Raw genomic sequence first — 20,950 nt, 5'->3', positions numbered from 1 at the left:
GTTTGTTGGTTTGAAAAACTAAGAGGTTGCAATATTGACTAAAATGAATCAATAGTCAGATGAGAATATGCAAATCAGACAAATGAGTCAAAATGTTCCCTTTAATGTATTAGTTGTGGTTTAATTATCAGACAAATTTGCTTGTGAAATTAGTCACAAAAGTGCAGGAAAAAAAACCTTATTTCCTTATTTTTTCATTTTATTTAATGTTTTTTCCTAGTTTTTTTATTAACTACAAAACGATATACATATTTAAATATTTTCATGAGAATATATTCACAATATTTCAATTTGTATCATATTTTGGGACTATTTTTGGGACTATTGTGTGTTGTGCGCGAGCCCTTGATCTGCTGTGTGCGAGACATTTCCCAGTCTGTTTGTGCGCTCATAAGACATATTTGAGAGTCCAGGGCTGTTTCTGTCTCCAAACTCGGCCGCCTCTGTGGGTCTGTTGTGCTGAATACAGACCATCTCTGTTCTCACGGCGATGAGCAGAACTGCATCACGCCGTCGCCCTGAAAACAGACACCGCTCGACGGCCGGAGCTCTCCTGCGCGACCCTTTATGCTCTTTGCGTTTAAAGAAGCGCTAGCCTGTGCACTAATTAGCTCACCATCGACGACATGCAGTACTTTGACATCGTGCAAAACTGCCCTGCTAATAAATAAATATTTCTCCCAACTGAACCACTGCTGCAAGGCGATGAGATTGAATTATTTATTGTGGCGAGCACTCGTCTCGGCAAACAGGTCGTGGCCCGTTCACTCTCGAAATCTAAGTTACAGTTCCTACAAATCGATGAATTGTGAGTGCAGCTTACAAACTCCGCATTTAACCTTTTAAATCTAAAATGTTTATGACAAATCATCAATGTGTCACCGGAGTGTTTTGCCGGGGCACTTTCAGACCTAAGAGTTACAAAGTTGAGAACATATAATGGGCAGTTACTTTGCTAATTAAATGTTGTTTTTTACTGTTTCAAACCACGCTAAAAGTCTCCTATGGACACTCCAACCGTGTTAATTTAGTCTTCTTTTGACATATCCACAGACTTAGGTTATTTAATTTGGATGTAATTAACTTTTTCACATGTTTCGGCTGCAAACTGCGAGCCGTCTTCACAACTGTCACACATTTTGATGGCGTTTATCAGGTGCCGATGGCGTTACCTCACTTGAAACGATGCATCTGGTTTGTCCAGCGCTGTTGCTATATCCATTTAAACGCTGGAAGATCGTGCATATTTTAGGTTTATGAGAAGAAACACACACACAGACACTGGGAGAGCACGCAAACTCCGCGCAAATGGTCATGTAATGCTTTGTCGACATAGTTTTAGAATCATCTACTTCCCCCTTTTCGTCGCCGTCATTCCTGGTGCTGCTCCAGGTCTGATCGAGCACTTTGGACGGGACGGGCAGGGGTCAAGTCTTGTTGGACAGTAATTAAGATTGTCGTGCTGAAGTGCTTGGGCGAGTTCCACTGGTGTGTAAAGGTCAGCGTGTTCGCCTCTGGACGCCTCGGCGACCGTCCCAGTGGAGCGGGGGCCGCGCGAGCAGATGTGTCGCACACGGGAGGGGCGAGACGAGGCGACCTTTAGTGATGATGGGGCCCTCTCCAGACGCCTCCGGCCGAGGAGGAACGCCACAGAGTTTGTAAATGACACACGGTCGGAAGGTGTGTGTGAAACTGTGCAGCGACGGTGTTATTTACTCTACAAAATTGTCACTTGAGAGATGGAGGCGTGTTGAGGCACAGGTTTTCTTCTAGTCGGCGATTATTCTTTTCAATTAGACTACATTGTGCTTTTTAACCAAATAAAGGTGGGGAAATGGTGACTGGGGCTTCTAGATGGAGGATATTCACAAATAAAGTGTAATATTGAGTTTTTTATGTTTTGACATTTTGATTTAATGTTGCAGTATTTGTTATAAAGGGTCATTTTTTGTATGACTTTTAGAGCTAGAGCCTTGTCCAGATAACAATTACAAATATTTTTAGTATATATATATATTGTCTAAATGTATGTAACTTTTGTATTGGGGGATCTGCTCGTCTCCATGGAGATGCTATTTGTGTGGAATGTGATGCAGTATGGTATTGGATATATTTGCTTGCATTTATTTAGTGATGGGTGTTATTGGGGCTGAACAGAAGGAAATATGTGATTAGATGTGCGATGCGTGTTTGATAGTTTGATTCAGTTCACAAAGTTCACATTTTAAACACATCCTTGACATTTGAGAGGCGACTGAAGTATGAACTGCTAATCACTACAAGAATAACATCCATTTCAGAGCATGTTCACAGGGGTCTTAGCAACTTTTATACATCATAAGACATGATATTTTGTTGTAGAGGAAATTATGTTACGCAATTTGCTAATTGCGACCATTGATATTGTTTGATTGTGATGCTTCTTGCTCCCTAAAGTGTTTTATCTCTGAATAGCTTTCTACCTGCAGCTCAGTGAGTGTTCTGGAGGTTCTGTCCATGTACTGGGGATGTGTCCTTTGTATCAGTGGTTCTGGGGCATCCTCTAACTTTAACGTTACGTTAAATTTAACTTTATAGACTACACCTTTTGAGGTTTACCCTTTGTGATAAAATACTTCATGCAGACATGAAGGTTGTTCAGAGTTTTTGGTCTCCTGCATGATAATTAAATTAGCCCAGTTTAAATCGGTAAAAGTTGTAAATCACATTTACAGAATAGAGTCAATAATGGCATATGTTGATTTGTCTTTGTTCTAAGAATTCCATCAAACTCTGCTGCGCCCCTGCCCTCTTGCGCCCCTGGCCTCTTGCGCCCCTGTCCTCTCGCGCCCCTGCCCTCTCGCGCCCCTGCCCTCTCGCGCCCCTGTCCTCTCGCTCCCCTGTCCTCTCGCTCCCCTGTCCTCTCGCGCCCCTGCCCTCTCGCGCCCCTGCCCTCTCGCGCCCCTGCCCTCTCGCGCCCCTGCCCTCTCGCGCCCCTGCCCTCTTGCGCCCCTACCCCCACACATATGCCCTTGTGCTGCCCTGCCCTCGTGCGCCCCTGTCCTCTCGCGCCCCTGTCTTCTCGCGCCCCTGTCCTCGCGCCCCTGTCCTCTCGCTCCCCTGTCCTCTCGCTCCCCTGCCCTCTCGCGCCCCTGCCCTCTCGCGCCCCTGCCCTCTTGCGCCCCTACCCCCACACATATGCCCTTGTGCTCCCCTGCCCTCGTGCGCCCCTGCCCTCGTGTGCCCCTGCCCTCGTGCGCCCCTGCCCTCGTGCGCCCCTGCCCTCGTGCGCCCCTGCCCTTGTGCGCCCCTGCCCTCGTGCGCCCCTGCCCTCGTGCGCCCCTGCCCTCGTGCGCCCCTGCCCTCTTGCGCCCCTGCCCTCTTGCGCCCCTGCCCTCTTGCGCCGCTTGAGAAAGCCTGCTCTTTATTCAGGTTAAAAGGCACTGGAAACCAACCAACAGTAAGAGCTGAGGCTACATACTCTACCTTAAATACTTGTAACTTATTTCATAACCACAACTACTGCCTCTGAGCTTTTACCACAACCTCCATACTTCTAGTCCTGCTGTTACTAATGCTACTGTGATTAAAATGACTATTACTTCACTCAAACCTTTGCCAGCTGCATCGCGACCTCAGAATAAAGTAACATTTGTCCCCAAAAAGTAAGCGTCCAAATGCATCCAAAATAGAGCGTACTGTATATACCATTACTTGCACAGTATAAAGGTATATTGTTCCTTTGGTCTTCAGGGAGTCTCTACCACACACACTTGAGCAGAGACAGCAGTCTGCTATTAGGACAAGCCAAAGCATGCAGCCACACAGCAGCCATTACATTTCCATAGTGAAACAGGTAAACTACAGACATCAACAGTGCAGCTCTTAGACATTATCTTTGAGCGTTGACAGGAGGAAGAGACGGTGCGAACAGTAACGAGCGCGTAACAGTATTTTCGGTATTTCTAGTGTTTACTTAATTTAGTTGCATCCACGTTCTAGTCCTCCTTTGTGCTAGCCCTGGTTTTGAACTGCTGTAATGTCGTGTTTAGACCTGGTTCAGCCTAGAAAAGGAATAGTCCTGCACAGTGGTATTTGAAAGGCCAAATATTTTGAAAATATTGAGACGACTGATCTAAATCTCAATTATTACAATGTGAATCTCCAATTTACTGTGATATTGAGAGGCTAATAATACTTTGTTCATTTAAAAGGTCCGAGAGACTCTTTAGCCCAACCTCAATCTCCCAATTTCAAATAAATTAACACGATATAATGATGTGTTTTGGTTGTTTCATTTTTTTTAATATTGGCCACACCGAAACAGAGGAAAGAATTGTGACCTGGCTGTTTTTATTTTATTATAGACATGGAATAAAACAATGCATTTAGTATCAGCAGCGTCGATTTAGATAAAAAGATAGGCTGCATAAATAATCAAATGTTGAAGTCAATGTTGGTCTTTTTAATAGAGAAGTCTGCTGCAAATCTTCTTTCAATATAAGCATGTGGTTTGGAGTTCAGCTTTCTCGTTCTCTAACATTTTCAAACACTTTCCTCATCAAGATCTTACCTGGAATTGCATTTAGCTTCATTCACGTTCGTTTGAAGGGTCCTGGTTAGAAAGTCCTGTCCCCCTGAGCGTCAAAAACACTCCTCGATCACTGACCTTTTCTCGATCTGTGACGTGGATCTGGGAATCTTCTCTGCTCCATAAATCATCGCCAGACTCATCCTGTGAATTTCTCTAGTCTAAGCACGATCAGTACAACTGCCGGCTGCGACCCGAGACTCGTGACCCAGCCAGTTTGAAAAGTTTGTGCAAAACTCCGTTAGTCCCCGGGGAACCGGCAGAGATCCAAATGTACTGTAACTGTGGATACTCACGAGCATGTTTAAAGGCTGATAACAATAGAAATAATGCATCATATTTGTGAGTTTGTGTTCCATACCCTTGGGAAATTAATTTTGAAAGTCATTCAAGACTAAAGAAAATGCAAATAGTTAAATATGATGAAAGAATTGTGATGCATATTTGGGAGGAGCCTATCGCACTGCTCTAGATAAAAGTCCAAGACGAGACTTGTTTTTAGCAAAATATTATTGTCGTATTGTATATATATTTCAAATGTTTACAACGCTTTTCTTAACAACACATCCTTGCAAAATAACAAGATACAGTTCAGTAAAGAGAAATGGAGCTGGTATGAATGCCTCTGTTTGTGCTGCAGGTGGCGCTGTACAACACAGACCAGGAGGGCAGTGACAGTCCCAGGAGCAGCCTTAACAACAGCCTCTCAGACCAGAGCCTGGCGTCCGTCAACCTCAACAGTGTGGGCAGCGTGCACAGCTACACGCCGGTAAGATGTGACCCTGAAGACCACGGCCCACAGCCTCACGTTTAGCACTTTTTCAGATGGTTCCGTGTGTAAGTGATGACTATTTTTATCCTAAATCAGGCACCAACCACAACTAACGTCATTGCAATACTACTGCAATAATACTCAAACGTAACAAATTGCCACCAATGATATGGCCTTTTGGGATTCATTTTTGAGTTTCAAAACAATTATTCTAAATAGATGTGGGTAGTAGACTGTGATAATCTGTCTCATTTGTTGAGGTTGAATACAGTTCTGTCCAATAAAGATCTTCTTGCCTGAATCTAAAGAGTATTAAATATCAATATAAATACTAATTATAAATATAGTAACATCTTAAAAACATAAAACTGTAAAATAAATTGTCAAATTATTGGGTCCTGGCAAAAAGGTAGTATTACCAGAACAAAGAATTACCAAAGAATAAATTATGTTTTATTTTGTGTTTGACTTTTAAAATGAGGTTTTCACAATCATACAATTTCATAACTCAAGATTGATAATAGGTAAAAGGCTCAATACTCTACTCTACCAATTTTTACCATGATTACCGTATTTTCCGCACTATAAGGCGCACTTAAAAGCCTTTAATTCTCTCAAAAAACAACCCTAGCCCTATAATCCAGTGCGCCTTATTGTACGGAAAATACGGTACCCTTTTTCTACAACAACAGATCAAGAATGGTTTGTCCTGTTTATATCAATCATTTTAGTATAGATAGATCTTTATTTGTTGGGAAAGTTTATTTTTGGACACTGTCAATACATAAAATATAGACATTAAAGACGAGTAGACAACACTTTATTTAGGATCCGTTTAAAGCAGTAATGGAATCCATAAGTATCTGGGCATTGATTCTTAAAGCCCTTCAAATGCACCGTTACAGTAGACAATGTTCTGTGATTCTGAGGCTGGCGTTCTCGTGTAACGTCCCCGCGGTAACCCTCGCAGCTCGTCTGGCTCTAACACAAAAGCGCGGGGCAGTGCAGCGAGTGTAATTATAAGACTCAAAAGAATGCACTCTGATTTAAAAAGACAGTGACACCTGCGAAATGAACAAGCGCCAATTAAACGGCGTCCGCGCATGTAATTTCCTTTGTGCCCTTTATCAAACTCGCGCTACAGCAGCCGAAGTGTTAAAGCGACGAGACACAAAACACGCTCCCCGCTGCGTTGAGCCGGCGCCATTGTCTAAACTGCACCGTAAAGAAGTAAAAAAGAACTACATTTAAGAGCTTTTCGTCTTAATGGTTTCCCGCTGTCATTAACTCAAGTTGTATTTGGAGGGATTCACGCATGTTGGAGTCATCTGTATCGTCCTGAAATCATGGCGCCATTGAAGTCCCACAATTAGCCATGAGATACGCAGATACTTCCTAATTCTTTATAGAACAGTAACCGTGATCATTATTTGATTTCATCCTTTGTGCCAAATTATTTGAAAGGGATTTAGTCGCATTTTGTTTTTATTTATTCTACCGTCCTGCGACCCAGTTCTGAACCCTGTCCGATCGTGGCGTTGACGTTTTGCTTGAAGTGACTGTGCACAAACGCCTTTATTTTCGGGTAGATTTTATTTGTGCTTGGTGTCCGATGATTCAGTTCATGTTTTGAGATGAGGGCTTTTCGATTTGCAGCAGTCCATGTGTATAGAGCGAGTTTTGCTGCCGCGGTAAAGCTAACAACAACTAGCTAGCATGCTAACAGTGCCCTTCCTGCTTCACAGAGATTAAAACGGAGACGGGGCACGTTAGTCTTATTTTCACTCAAATAACTACTTTTACCATCAATCTGTCCTGGAATAAAACTGATTTTACTTTTTTTTTACATGGATAAAAAATTGGGTACAGCCTTTAATCTCTACTTTGGTGATTCGGTGGGGTGTTAAAGATGCACTACTGTATGTAATGGGGTCTGCTACTCATTTGTCTCCATGGAAATGTTATCGCTTTTCTTGCCATTCTGTGGAACATTTCAGGCAAAGCAACATAATCTACGCGGAGATCAGGTTTCCGACCCTCCATCAGCTCCTTTTCATTCATTAAACATCAAAACATGCTTAAAGATCACGCTGCAAAATGACTACGACGAGCCTTACGAGAAAACTGCTGCTGATAAATAAATTATAATGGAGTTAAACAAATTATTTTTCTTTTCTCCAATTGCTTCGCTGCACATCTCGCTGCAGCTTTTGTCTCTGCAAGTGAATGAAGCGCTCGCTGGGCTCTCGCAAAAAAAAAAAAAAAAAAAGCAGTACTTCATCCCGTATCTCGGTGCATCTCCGATCCCCCTGTGGGTTCGGGGAGCGAGCCGGGCGCAGACAGCCGCCGACAGCCGCGGATAGACGTGCAGGAGGAGGTTGAGGGCGGACCGACATCGCGGGACGGGGTTAAGGGCTACAGAGAGAGATGCGCGCACTTCTGGAAGCGAGACAAAGAGAAGCGCTGTCTCTGATGTCCTCCCACCAGAGCTGCCCCTGCGTTTGGTGTGGTCCTCACCGCTTCAGGCGCTGGCATCGATCGGCTGGATGCGCTCCTCTTTTCTCTCTCTCTCTCTCTCCGAAGCTTCCAAACACACACTCGCCGCGCTAGTCTGGGAGTTGAGCACTTCTCGCCCGGCATCATTGAAAAAGGAAGATGTTACGAGTAGAAGAAAGAAAAAGGAAAAAAAGAAATATTGGACGTGACCGAAGTTGTAATGCCGGGTCAAGTTCGGCTTTGTGAAGGTTTTTTGCTGGAGGGGACGAGTAGTAGTAGTAGCTGGTATCACACGGCGAGGGCGTAACTTGGGCCACCCACTCGCACGCAGGGAATAAAAAATGGCTTCTAATTCGCACAAAGCACTTGTTATTGATTTTGTTTTAAATACATTTTGCCTGGTCACCGGGTTATTGGCATTGTGTCCGTTTGAGTTGCTCTCTTAAAGGTGCGGCGCGTACGGTTTCTGATGGACGGAGCCGCCACCGCCGCCTGCTTCTCACTTTCTTTATGAAAAACGAAATGCAAAAGGTTTTACCGATGTTGCTCTGGTAAATTCCCAATCCAGTGCTGGACCAGAATTAAACTGGGACTAGATTAGCACCAACTGGGTACTAATCCAGAATTAATCTATAAAGGAAACGGGACAAAACCAGGTCCAAAGCAGGTCTAAAGCCAGGAACAAAGGCCCAAACTAGCAAACAAGAGAAAACATATTTTTGCATATATATTATTGGAAGGTGGGTCGGGTCGGATCGCTTGGAGTTCCTGATCTGACCTGCGGGGGGCTTTAAGTTGTTTGTGAGCACTAACCTCTCCTTTGGCAGAAAGGTTACACAGTGCTACTTTTGATGCGTGCGTAGCTATGTGCCCACTGACCCAAAGTGTGGCGGTTTGTGGTGTCGATTGCTGAAGATACAAACTCGATCTGGTGTGTTTTGTGCCTGAACTTCCCCTCATGGCTCTTGTCCGTCCTCAGGTGGGCAGTCACCCAGAGCCCGTGTCGCAGCCCCTGAGTCTGCAGCAGCCGACCCAGTCCCAGTACAACATGCCGGAGCGGGACAAGCAGCTCCTCTTCTCGGACTTCGAAGATCTCAGTGCCTCCTTCCGCAGCCTTTACAAGTCTGTCTTTGAGCAGTCCTTCAGCCAACAAGGTGAGCGCCCCCTGCAGACGAACCAGTGAAGCGCTCGCATTAGCGTGGTCCGCTCGAACAAAGGGATTTTTACAGCGTTGTTGCACTATTCATCATTTAGCACTAATTGGGTTTAGTTAGAAATGAACGAGGATTAGGCATTGAACTAATTACCAGTAATTGGATGACAATTATAATATGAATATTATGTCACCATTTCCCATTAATTATTTGACCGTTTATTAAATCCAAAACAAATAATTAAAATTTTGAGATGAGCTATTTAAAACGTTTGTTTATTTAACATAAAATGGTTACGTGTAATTGATTTGGAGTGTATCAATGGGTTTCAGAGTGATAAAATATGTGGACCGTTGCCATATAAATTAAACACACCTCCCCTGAAACATGAAAAACAGAACTTGTTCACTTTAAACCGTTTGTAGTATTCCGAAGTTATTCCCCACTTGTATTCAATGTATTCCAAGTATCCTAAGTATGAATTTGTATTTTTGTTTATGAGCATTTTTCACAACTTTCAGAGGCCAGAGCGGAGTGAGAGCAGTAAAGCTAACAACAACTAGCATGCTAACAGCGCACTTCCTGGTTCTCGGACAATAAGGTCTGCTTTCACATCTGTGCGGGGCAAAACAAACTCTGGTACAGCCACAATCCAACACAAAATAGTCTTAATAATCTCTTGTTGCTCAAAAGTCTTTAAAATATTGTCCGTACCAGGAAAAGTGACTGGAACCCATGACCAGTGCAATTAAGTTAGTTTTAGTCTGAACTATTCTGGTAAAATAGATGTAAAAAACAAATTGAATAATAATACTTTTCTCTGTTAAGTTATTTAAAACATGACTTAATGATTATTTTTCTGGCCCACAAGTTTCAGAATCTATAGAAATACCTACATTCTTTAAATACAGAGGGCTTTTTGTGCCTTTTTGAACCTTTCTCATCTGTTATTTTGTGCACAGGTAATGCGCGTGTTCACAGAAGCCGCTTTCCGAGTAACAAAAACCGTGAGGCAGCCTCCAAAGTTCACATCTTGAATATCTGATTAAGACATCACTGAATGAATGCCCTCTCTCCCTCCCGACGTGATGGGCTTTGCGTAACATGAAAGCTATCTGCATCCTGTCATGTTCCAAACGTCTTCTGCCACGTTGTGAGGGGAAATCTCCGCTCCAGTCTGCTCCAATCACGTTCGACACCTATTTCCTTGATATAAAAAGCGCGCGGCGGGACGCGCTCGCCTCGCTCCCCGCGAAGTGAGTTTTTGCTCGCACCGTGATCGACTTCCGAACAAAGCGCGTTTGACAAGTCCGCTTAATCCTCTCCCTGCGTCTAACCTACTTTTGGCGGGGTATAGTTTCTTTTACATTTATATTTTCAAAGACTTCTCCCCCAGCTTTAATCTTGCATCTATTATTACCTTTTCCCTTCGCACATAAAAGCTAAATATCTTAGTCAGACAAACGCAAGCAATTAAAAGCGTAAATAATCGAGCCACATTTCGCCGCGGCGGACTCCGTGAGCTAATTCTCCCGTCTTTGATAGCAAGTAATGAGCTAGCATTATTTTTCCTACGCCGCGTTAATTGCTTTTCTGTATTTCCCTGGTCGGACAATGGGCTTTCGGCCGCTAGATAAGAGATGCACCCCTGTCACCCCGGCAATGAGTGTTCCGGGCAGATTGTGAGGGCTAAAAGCACTCCAGTATAAAATGGGTTTAGCCAGCGCAGTGAAGGACAGCCTCTCGTCGGACCACTCCTGGCCTTTTCAGATTATTTCAGTGGGAGAGCGGGGACGGCCGGAGTCGAGGTTTCGGAGGTGTGCTGAGAGTGACGGAGACAATGAAAGAGGAGATGCGACGGCAAGAAGGGAAATGTTGCTGAATCATTCCCTGTTGCAAACAAAATGGCAGCTGGTCTACTTTAAGCTGTGGACCTGAGAAAAAGCGATCCAAAGTGAGAGATGCAGAGGCAAAATTCATTATCGCTATTAATCTTTTGATCTGTTTTATTTTATTGTCGTCGCGTGTGTCTGCAATGATTGATTGATGTTGTGGTTTTGCACTCCACAGCGCTGCAAGTTCACATGATTTTAGAATGGGGTGTGCAAATGTCACTGTGAGATATTATCGTGATGTTGCTTTCACGGTACTGTATTTTTGCAATATTTTGGCGAGAGAGAATAGTCAAAACTAGAGCTGTAGTTGACTTGAGACATATGAAAAGGGGTGTAACAAAAGCTCTCAAAACTATGAATTATCTCCATGTATCTGACCCAAACTGTACTCAAAAGACTGCACAGGAGCTCATGCAGAAACAAGTGTTTATATAGAAAGGTACGAGAGTATTTTTGTATTAGAGATGGATTAAATTCTTAAAATCTTCAGCTGACTCACTCTTTATCGTTCACTTTTTCCTGATGTCCCATAGAATTTGTTGTAATCTAAATACAATTCTATTACAACCCTAGTCATCATAATGCAACTTTTTTCTTTTAAAATGCCTTTGGTGCAAATCATTTATGTCATATTCCAAGAAATGAAGATAAAAGTCATCAAAAGTTTTTTTTCTTCTAGTCGTCTGCATTCAAATGAAGCAAAGGATCATGGTCTTTGTTGTTTTAGCGAAGAAGCTTATCATTTGATTTGATATACTGTGCCAGAACATGATATTGTTGTGAGACTTTATGATATCACAATATTTCAGTTATTGTTGCATCCTCATTTAAATTGCACAATTCATGACTCATTTGTCAGAGAGGCACATTTATTTTTTCTCAATTGTCATTCAAATTATTTCAACTATACAAATCTAGTATGTGTATTTTTTTAATTCTTTCCATTTGGTTGCGTCCAAAGACATAAATGTGTCTTAATTTGGTAACTCTAAATTGGCCCTAGTGAATGAATGTGAGAGTGAATGTAATGTCTGTAATGTCTATGTCTCTGTGTTGACCCTGCGACGAGTTGGTCACTGTCCAGGGTGTACCCCGCCTAAGGCCCGAAGTCACTGGGATAGGCTCCAGTCACCCGCGACCCCGAAAGGGAACAAGCGGTAGAAAATGGATGGATGGATGGATGGTTGCAGTAACTATGTTTTGGGGAAGTTTATGTACACTTTAGCACAGCGTTCCATCTCCTCTGAGGCCTCTGAACGTGTGTTTGGTGACATTTCCGCAGTGGCAGGTTCTCTTACTCTTATAATTGGTCTGTTTCAGGTCTCATGGGCCTCCCATCCGACTCGTCCCAACAGACGCACACGTCCTGCTCCTATCAGCACTCCCCGAGCGGCGCCATCAGCTCCCAGAACAGCCTCTCCAACAACCAGACCAACAACCACCAGCACCCCAGCAGCTTGCCCCTGTCCCACCCGTCGCAGGCCCACCCGGGACACGTCTCGCCCCACACGCAGCACCTCCCTCAGCACGGCGGCCCGCACAACCAACTCAACACACACAGCCAACACAACCAGCACAACCAGCACAACCAGCACGGGCACCAGGCGCACCCCCAGCACCCCCAGCACACGGGACACTCTCAGCACACAGGGCACCCGCAGCAGCACACGCCGCACCCGTCGCAACACGCCCAACACGGACAGCACCCGCAGGCCCACGGAGCGCAGCACCCGGGCCTGTCGCACCAGCCCCACCTGGCCCAGCAGCACATGGCCTCAGGTGAGAGGTCGTCGGGGGGGGAGAGAGAGCGGGGGAGCGAGCGGGGAGACGCGTTTGCTCACCGACTCGAGGGCAGGGCGTTGGTTGTGTCCTCGGGCAAGACACTTCAAACGTTTCGCCTGTGTCGAAGCATCAGCTGTGGTCACAAGACGCAGAGAACAATAGGACGATACAGTCGGACCGTAGTTATTCAGAATGATGAAAATATAAGGTTCAATATCAAACTACTCATGTCAGGAGAGAGAGCCGTGAAAAAGAATCCCAGTCTCATACTGATATTGTTGTCAGTTGCTACACACATAACAAAGACATGCATCATTAAATTATTAAATCAAAATGTCAAAAAAGAAGAAACATTTCTCATTTTCTTCAATAATACACTTAATATTATTTAACTTGAAGGCTTCAGTCACATGTTTTAACCTTTATTTGGTTTATTATCCATATTTAAAAAGTCTGAAAAATGTACAATAGTAATTATCGTTTGGACAGATAAAAAAATAATCATTATTTTCTACCAGAAGGCCATAATTATAAAAAAAACAAAAAAAACACACACATTCATTGATTCAGATATTAAACTTATTTTCTAGACAAGACACAGCGCATTGGGTGTCATTGTGTGTGATGGCATGTACAGTATGTTATGTTCCTTCACCATTTGCCATGACTCGTACTGAAAACCACTGCAGACTCTGTTTAACCCGGTCGCTCTTCAGCAGAAACACATCCCTTTCAATGTTGTTTTATTCAATATTCAGTGAGAACAAAGCACTGCTGTACTCGTGTCAGCGGCGTTTCCAGAGTCACGTGGCTCCTTCTAGTGGCCGTGGACCGGTACTGAACCATTTAAGAGCCTGATAAAGTGTTTTATTGGGTGTTATAGTGGCATTTATTTATGTCATAAATACTAAAGGCTTCACAGCTTTGAATAGTTAGTACAATGCAACTGCTTTATCTGGCCCGGGGTCACACTTAACAGCTGCACACAGCGGTTTTACGAGTTACTCAACGGGCAGACGACGACGGATAATGGGCCGGAAAATGAATATATTGTTCATCTTGAATTTCAGAAAACTATTGATCCTGAAGGGAAACGATTCAGTTGCTGCAGCTCCAATAAAAATCCAAGAAACGATAGAAACACGGGACCGATCATCCACGTCAAAAGCTACAAGTAAAAGTGTTACTGGGACAATAAATTAGACGTGTTTAGAATCATACATCAACTAAATATTGTGTGAAACTTCTTGAATCCACACGGAAATCCACAAATGTTGAATATTTGCCTGTGTTTAATTATTTGGTACATGTTAAAAAAAATGAAATGTCACACACACAATTTGACAAAGCTTCACATTTATTAGACTGAAACTGATTCCCCGCGCTTCATTCTCATTTCTCTTTATTCTCATTTGTCCGCAGATATTTTGTCAAACTGGTACCCGAGTCTGGACGCACTGAAAGAAAGCTGTCGCATCGCCAGCAGCTACAACTGGGCCGACGTCGACCTTTCACCCTTCCAAGGTACAGCTTTAAGAAACGTGCAGCTTGTGTCCTGAAAAGTTGTTTTTCCGCCGTCTTATCGAGCCTCATTTACTGACGTTGTCGAGTTTAATGATAGCTGAGTGGCCTTACTTTAGACTAATGTTGAAGTGTTGACGCCAAACGTGTTTAGGAGTGTAATAAATGCCAGCTCTTCAATTAAAAAACACACTGGCCTCGAGTTTAATCACCAAAAGCCTCAGCTCAGCAGGTCAGTCGATCGGATTACTGTGTGAAAATGAATACGAGGCTAAAGGTTCAAGCGTAATGGAAAGATATTGCACACAAGAAAAATGCAGCTTGGTGTTAAACAATATTAGATTTTAGCCTGAAAACTGGGTCACGTTTAGTGCCACAATACGCGGCGATATCGTGGGCAGTAATCTGAGCCGGTGCGTTTTGTGTGCGTCGCCCAGGTCTGAGGGAGAGTATGAGACAAGCCGAGCTGAATAACTGGTCCCTGGAGCCCACACAAATCGCCGATCTCTGCTCGTCCATCAACCAGTTCTTCGCCCGCACCGGAGTCATCCAGCCACAGGGGGCAGTGCAGTCGCCCGCCTGCCACGGCTCCATGCACCCGAACAAGCCCAGCCAACACCTCAACACAGGTCTGTCCCTGCACGCTGTAGTGACCGTCGCCGCGTGATGTTCTTTTGCTCATAATCCAGAGAAAGCGATATGTTCTGTCGATATTTTCGGATCGATATGTGACGCTGATTTTTCATTATTTTCCCCAAATTGTATCATTTCAATTTACTACAAACCCGTCTGTTACAAACCTGTTTTACTACAAACCGGATACTAAAGCAGTGTGGTCCTGTTTAGTGCATTAAAGTGTTCGAATGAGACTTGATGTTTATTCTTTATCGATTTTAGTGCAAATATCTCTTTTTCATCCCAAATTCCATAGGTAAAATATCCCTCCTCCTAAAGTTCATACAGGTTTAGTCCCACCACTGCAGATAGTTTAGGTTCTCCTTTAATTAAAGAGTTTTCCTGCACAACTGGGCTTCTTTTAAAAACGTTGCAGTGGGGGAAATGAAACTCTGCAGGATGCTGTTTTCTAGGGCTAGTTTTAAACATCTGCAGCCACAAAATAGTTACACCTTACATCACTATTTGGAGAATTTCCTCACATAATAATACAAATACTGCAATAACAATACAATACAATGCAGCGTTTCCTCAGCACGAGTCACATACACAATAGAATAACTGGATAATGGGAATAATAAAGGTGCTTGAATAAGACTGAACTATAGCCTATAATATACAGGTATTGACATGGTTTGTGTAGAAAGAAAGACGATATATTCTGTAAAAGCTCTCACTACAAGTTCTGTATATTGTGTGGCATGTTTTTGAGCACACTGGGTTTGTTTGTTTGTTTGTTTGGACCTGACATCAGTCCTTGGTCCTCTCTGTCATGGCGACTCTACAGGAGGTTGAGATCCCTGAAGTGATCCGTTCTGTCCCAATAGTTCTCATATTAAATACTATGTAGTAATAATAATCAACACAGACAAACATCTTCTCAAATCTGACAATAACCAGATTCTGCCTCTGTTTTTGTGTGTGGTGTTTTTTAGGTAATCTCTACATGGACTCGAGACAGAGTATGACCATGATGGGACCCCCTGGTTACCCCCACATGCCCCCCATGAGCAGCGCAGGACCCACAATGACGGGTAACTTACACTGTACTTCTGAACTCATTTTCAGAGCTATAAAACGTGTTTAGTGTAGAATGTGTTACTTTGGAGTCGGGATGAAACGAGTGAATCAAATAATCACAACTATTGGAGTCATTCTATGTTCTATGTGTTATCACCACGACAACGCAATGACTTAAAAAAGACTAAGGAAACCTGTAAAATTTGTGTTTATGATGAAAAAACGACTATTTAAAAAATGGATGATGAAAATTGATGAACCAATCAATTAATCAAAAGAATCATTGCTAGATTAAATAATTTGAAGTTTGTTTTTAGAGAAATCATCTACATTAAAAAATAAAATAAAAGTAGTATAATAATAAAATAATAAATAATGTATATATGCTAAAATAAAAATGGTATAATAATAAATAAGTAAAAAATATATAAATGATAAAATTAAAATTCTGAAAAAAGGCGGTTTAAAGCTGGTTAAAAATAAAACAGACTTTTGGGGCAATCCTTCAGACGTGGATGTATTTTTCTGCTTGTTTGTCGTTCATTTTCATTGTTCTTAGTCTGTTTTTAGCAGATTTCTGATGCAATGCGGGCTCGAGCGTGTAGATGTTTGTATTCGTTCACCAGTGCACGCTCCCCCTAGTTCGATGTCACATTTGCTCGTCTGTTTCCCAGGACACCACGCACAGATGAACCAGCAGCACATGATCCCGAGCAGAAACTTCCAGATCCAGCGCATGCAGCCCGACGACATCCAGGACGACTTCGACTGGGACTCCATCGTCTAACACAGGGCCTGACTTTGCCCAGACAAAAGTAACGAAACCAGAAAAAAAAAACACACAAAAAAAAACACAAAAGGAGGAGCGAGGATCCCGAGGCCGCCGCGCTCGACGTCGGACGCAGGAGCGAGCGCGACGCGGGACGACGACTGGACTAAGCTTTTGGAGGAACTTTCGAGACCGTGACTTTTGTTTTTTGGGCCGTTACTTTTGAAGACAATCATTCTGGTCGGACACGTATCGATGGCGCTCGCGCTAGTCCCCGGGGGCGAGCAGAGGCCACGTTGAACCGCGCGCTCCTCGGCCGGCCCCGCCCCGCCCTGCCCCGCCCCGTCACTCGCCAGCAGCAGCCTTCCAGTGTCTCTCGGCCCTTTCTCTCTCTCTCTCTCTCTCTCACCGCTCCTCCGTAACTGTCTTGTGATTTGAGCGAAACCCGTCTTCAGCTTGTATAACTTCTCGTGTGGACATTTGGCCTCCGCTGCCTCCGTTTTTTTTAAACATTTTTTTATTTTCGTTTTGTTTGTTCTTTTTATTTTCGGAAACACAGGCCGTCCCCGTGAGTAACGCGACGGTTCTTGTTTGTGGGAGGAAAAGGTGGATTTGGCGTATTTTGAACGGTTTACAATTTAGTCCCAATGTTTAAAAAAGAAAGCGGAACAGCACATTTATAGCTCGCGACTTTTGAATGACGAGTGCATGTGTTTGCGTGTGAGCAGTGTCGTCTTTTTGAGGGTTTTTATCGGTTTTATTTGTCGTCGTCGTCCAGATGAAATCACGTTAAATCCGTTTAAATGTGCCTGGAGCAACAGCATTTCCCAGCCTCACGTGTCTTACAGGAGAACTGGGAACGTCTATGCACATGCCGGGCCACTTTATTTCAGTACATCTCATGTTGTGCATTTGGGTCTTGCCAGACTGGTCGGTTAAAGATGCACTTTTCCGAGGAACGCTTTGTCACAATAAGATCTTCTTCTGTTGAATATTACGTGTTCTGTCGCTAAAAAAATACCTCGCAAATCCTGCTTTCTGGCTCCCCTTGTTCAAAGTCTATTGCCTCACTCCGTAACATGCCCGACAAAGCCACGTCATTTCCGTGGAGACGACGCGGTGTCCAACCCTCCGGCGGAAAAGTTTACATAGTGCAGCTTTTGTGTCTCCAGCCGTTCTCTCGTGACTTTCGATCCGCGCAGCTGCCGTTCTCCAGATGTGTTCTCTATTCAAGACGACTCATGTCACTCAAGCCGTGGTTCTTCCTCTTTTATTCAACGGGTTAGTGTGAGTGACCGGGTTAGTGTGAGTGACCGGGTACTCAAAAAAGTACTCAAGCCAGAGAAATTGTAAGTATCTGAACTTGACGCCCGTTTCATAATGTAAAGTAAAATACATTAAAGTCCACTAAAATGGAGTAAAAGTTTGTTATCTGAAAACTTCTTAAGTACATTTTCCCAATAAAGCGTTATAAAGTTATGAAATGTACTTTACCCACCTCTGACTATTAAACATTCTTACAGTAAAGGCTTAAAGTCACCACCCTCTCTAATGTATAATCAGTGCTGTGTTCAGCGTGGTTTTTCACCACGTGCCGCTCTGTACACTGTCACTTTTCGGTTCTCATCGCACAAAGACGAGCGACTCATTCTACAGGGCAAAGATCGATCGCTGTAATCATCTCGACGCTATCGACGAGCACAAAAGCAGCTGCGCGCGCCGTGATTTAATGGAGATTCGGGACGTGCGGTTTGCGAGCGTGAGGACGGGACCCGGGGGCCACCAGACACTATGTTTTTAAACGCCCTTTGCACATCTAACCTTTTTTTCTCTGTCTGAGCGGATTGGGAAGTACAGAAACCTCCTCATAGTGATTCACAGCTACAGTGGCTCCCTCCGGTGGTAATCGTGAGGCACTGTCTCCTGCTGAATGTACGCGAGCCATGTATTCGGATGACAATCGTACACTTTTAATGTTCTGTGCGTTTCAAATGGCACTTTCACGTCTACCGTTTATTGGACATTTGTCGCGTCGTTGCCTTGTTTTTACTATTGATTTGACACTGCCACGTGTAACCAAACGTTCTGCTTCACCATCTTTTCTGTCCTCTTGTCGTGTGTCGAACGTGTCTGGATGAAGATCACCTCTAGTGCTTAAAGTGTCTGAGTAACAGGGTTTAGCTGATTGAATTGGAAGACAAACAATTACACAAAGCCCATAAAAACACTTGGAGACAGTGAGTTTAATCAACAATAGGGCTGCACGGTTTGGGAGGGGGGAAATCTAATTGTGATGGGTTTTTTTTTTTTATTGCGATTTATGTTTTAATAATAGGATTTTGTTCTCATTTTAAACGTGTCCAGAAGAATGGACAAAAAGACTGAACTAAGCATTTAAACAGAACAAACTAATAAAAGAATCTCATGTTTGTACGGATCTAAACTACGAGATCGGACGTTTTTATGCAGAATAACGAAGCGATTTTGTTGTTTTAAGGGAAAATTACTTGCGATTTGTCAATTTGTGTCACTTAAAATTGTGTATTTCGATTCGATTTCAACTCTATTTCGATTTGGTTTCGATGAATTGTGCAGCCCTAATCAACAATATAATCTGGTTGATATATTTTTGCATTTTGAATCCTTCTTGCCGTTAAACGATGTGTACCGCTCATCTCTGTGGGTCTTTATGTGAAAGGTCGATTATGTTTCAGTTCTTCCTGGTAAAAGGTTCTGTCTATTGCTGCATTTAGTATTTAATTTTCTTAAAACGAAGCTTTTGAGGAGAACAAAACGGTGAGTTAAAAGGGAAAACGATTTCGACAATGACTGGATTGCAATCATAATGTTTCTGTACGTTTCTGTACGTGTACGTCTGCTTGCGTGACTTCCTGAACCTGTCAGAAAGATTACAAACATTGGGGTACAGAAAAATACATGGAAAAACAAGTGAGAGAACTGCCAACAAGTACTGCTGATGGGGGCCTGTTGTATTCAGTGCTGGTGTGTCTTGTGCTTGTACATAAATGTCTTTTCAATCATCCATTTTCTCCTTTAGGGGGTGGGGTCTAAGGCCTGAAGGGGTGTGGCCTCCTCACCACAGAAAAAGAGGGGAAAAGAACAGAGTATTTTGTTATTGTCCAATCAGAGGGTGACAGTTTGTACATATCTATATTGTATATATGTGATGAAAATGCTTTTTGTGTGACACTACCTTTTACCTGTACTATGGTTCAACATTCAGTGTTGCTAATATATATTTGGTTTGTGTTTTTATTTTTTTTTATTTTGTCTCTTGTCATTTCTTGTATTTTTTTTTTTTTTTTTTTTCCTTCCTCTTTGTCCCTTTTTTGTTCATTGCACGGTTTATTACTTTGGTCGTCCAATGAGGTGACACAGCTAACTACTCTTTGTATTTGTTTAGTGCTGTAAAATAACTCAAGTGTTATTAGACTTGTTGATACCACCGCCCGCCCCACCCCCCTCCCCCAATATGCATGAATGGCACTTAAAGAAATAAAATATGGTAACTTCACTGTGGACGAATCTGATGTCTGACCTTCATTTGCTGCGGCTGCATAAAATACACCAGCACCAGACGTTTAGGGATGTGGGTTTTTACCGTTATTCAATGCTCGTCTTGCTGTTGTGACTGATAAAATAGTCAGTATTATAAAAAAAAAAGAAATGAAATCCATGACACAGCACACAAATTGAAGTAAGATTTTAGTAAAGTTTGAAAATGTCAATATTTTGAAAACGGAATAACAAAACACATTTGTATATCATTTTATTTGTCAGACTTATCTCTTTAGCTCCATAGCTTTTTCTATTTCCATAAGAACATGAAAACGTTTTTTTTAATCTTCCCAATACCTCAGATTTTACAGAATCGATACATGAAACAATTTCTCAATATCACAAATACATATATTAGCGCAGGTATATTACCCATACTCATTAGTTTAAACTTAATGGATGCAGAGAGCCAACTTGACCGTTACAGTTAATGTGTTGATACACGGTCAAACCAAGTGTGTTGAATAAAGCCAACGGCTTAACATCTGTGTGCAACTCTCTTCATCTTTACTCACACGAGCAAATACAAAATACAATCTGGTGATCTGACTTATAATGTACAAATAAAATAGTGGGCATCGCCTTCAGTACAACCTAAGGCTCACGTAAAGCTGCCCAAGTCCCTCTAATCCTCTAATGGCTTTAGATAAAGGAGACATGAGTTGCTGAGCTGCTAAAATATGAGTAATGTCCCTGTCAGGCCTCCCTTTTTAAAAA

The 20,950-nt window shown here is 42.9% G+C and overlaps 1 protein-coding gene across 1 annotated transcript in view; it reads left to right on the top strand.

The window, feature by feature from the left end:
- Window positions 1-20,194, top strand: part of foxj3 (forkhead box J3) — a 121,601-nt gene extending 101,407 nt beyond the window's left edge. Inside the window, exons 6-12 of the mRNA XM_072452544.1 lie at window positions 5,211-5,339; window positions 8,818-8,992; window positions 12,208-12,666; window positions 14,092-14,193; window positions 14,628-14,819; window positions 15,801-15,899; window positions 16,560-20,194. Of these exons, the coding sequence (XP_072308645.1) occupies window positions 5,211-5,339; window positions 8,818-8,992; window positions 12,208-12,666; window positions 14,092-14,193; window positions 14,628-14,819; window positions 15,801-15,899; window positions 16,560-16,672 (1,269 nt within the window). The 3' untranslated portion in view covers window positions 16,673-20,194. The remainder of the gene's footprint in view (window positions 1-5,210; window positions 5,340-8,817; window positions 8,993-12,207; window positions 12,667-14,091; window positions 14,194-14,627; window positions 14,820-15,800; window positions 15,900-16,559) is intronic.
- Window positions 20,195-20,950: the final 756 nt, after the last annotated feature.

Source organism: Eucyclogobius newberryi, unplaced genomic scaffold, assembly GCF_026437365.1.
Source record: "Eucyclogobius newberryi isolate DKJ021-1_F unplaced genomic scaffold, fEucNew1.0.hap1 SCAF_19, whole genome shotgun sequence".
Taxonomy (NCBI): domain Eukaryota; kingdom Metazoa; phylum Chordata; class Actinopteri; order Gobiiformes; family Gobiidae; genus Eucyclogobius; species Eucyclogobius newberryi.
This window is presented reverse-complemented; position numbering and strand designations above follow the sequence as displayed.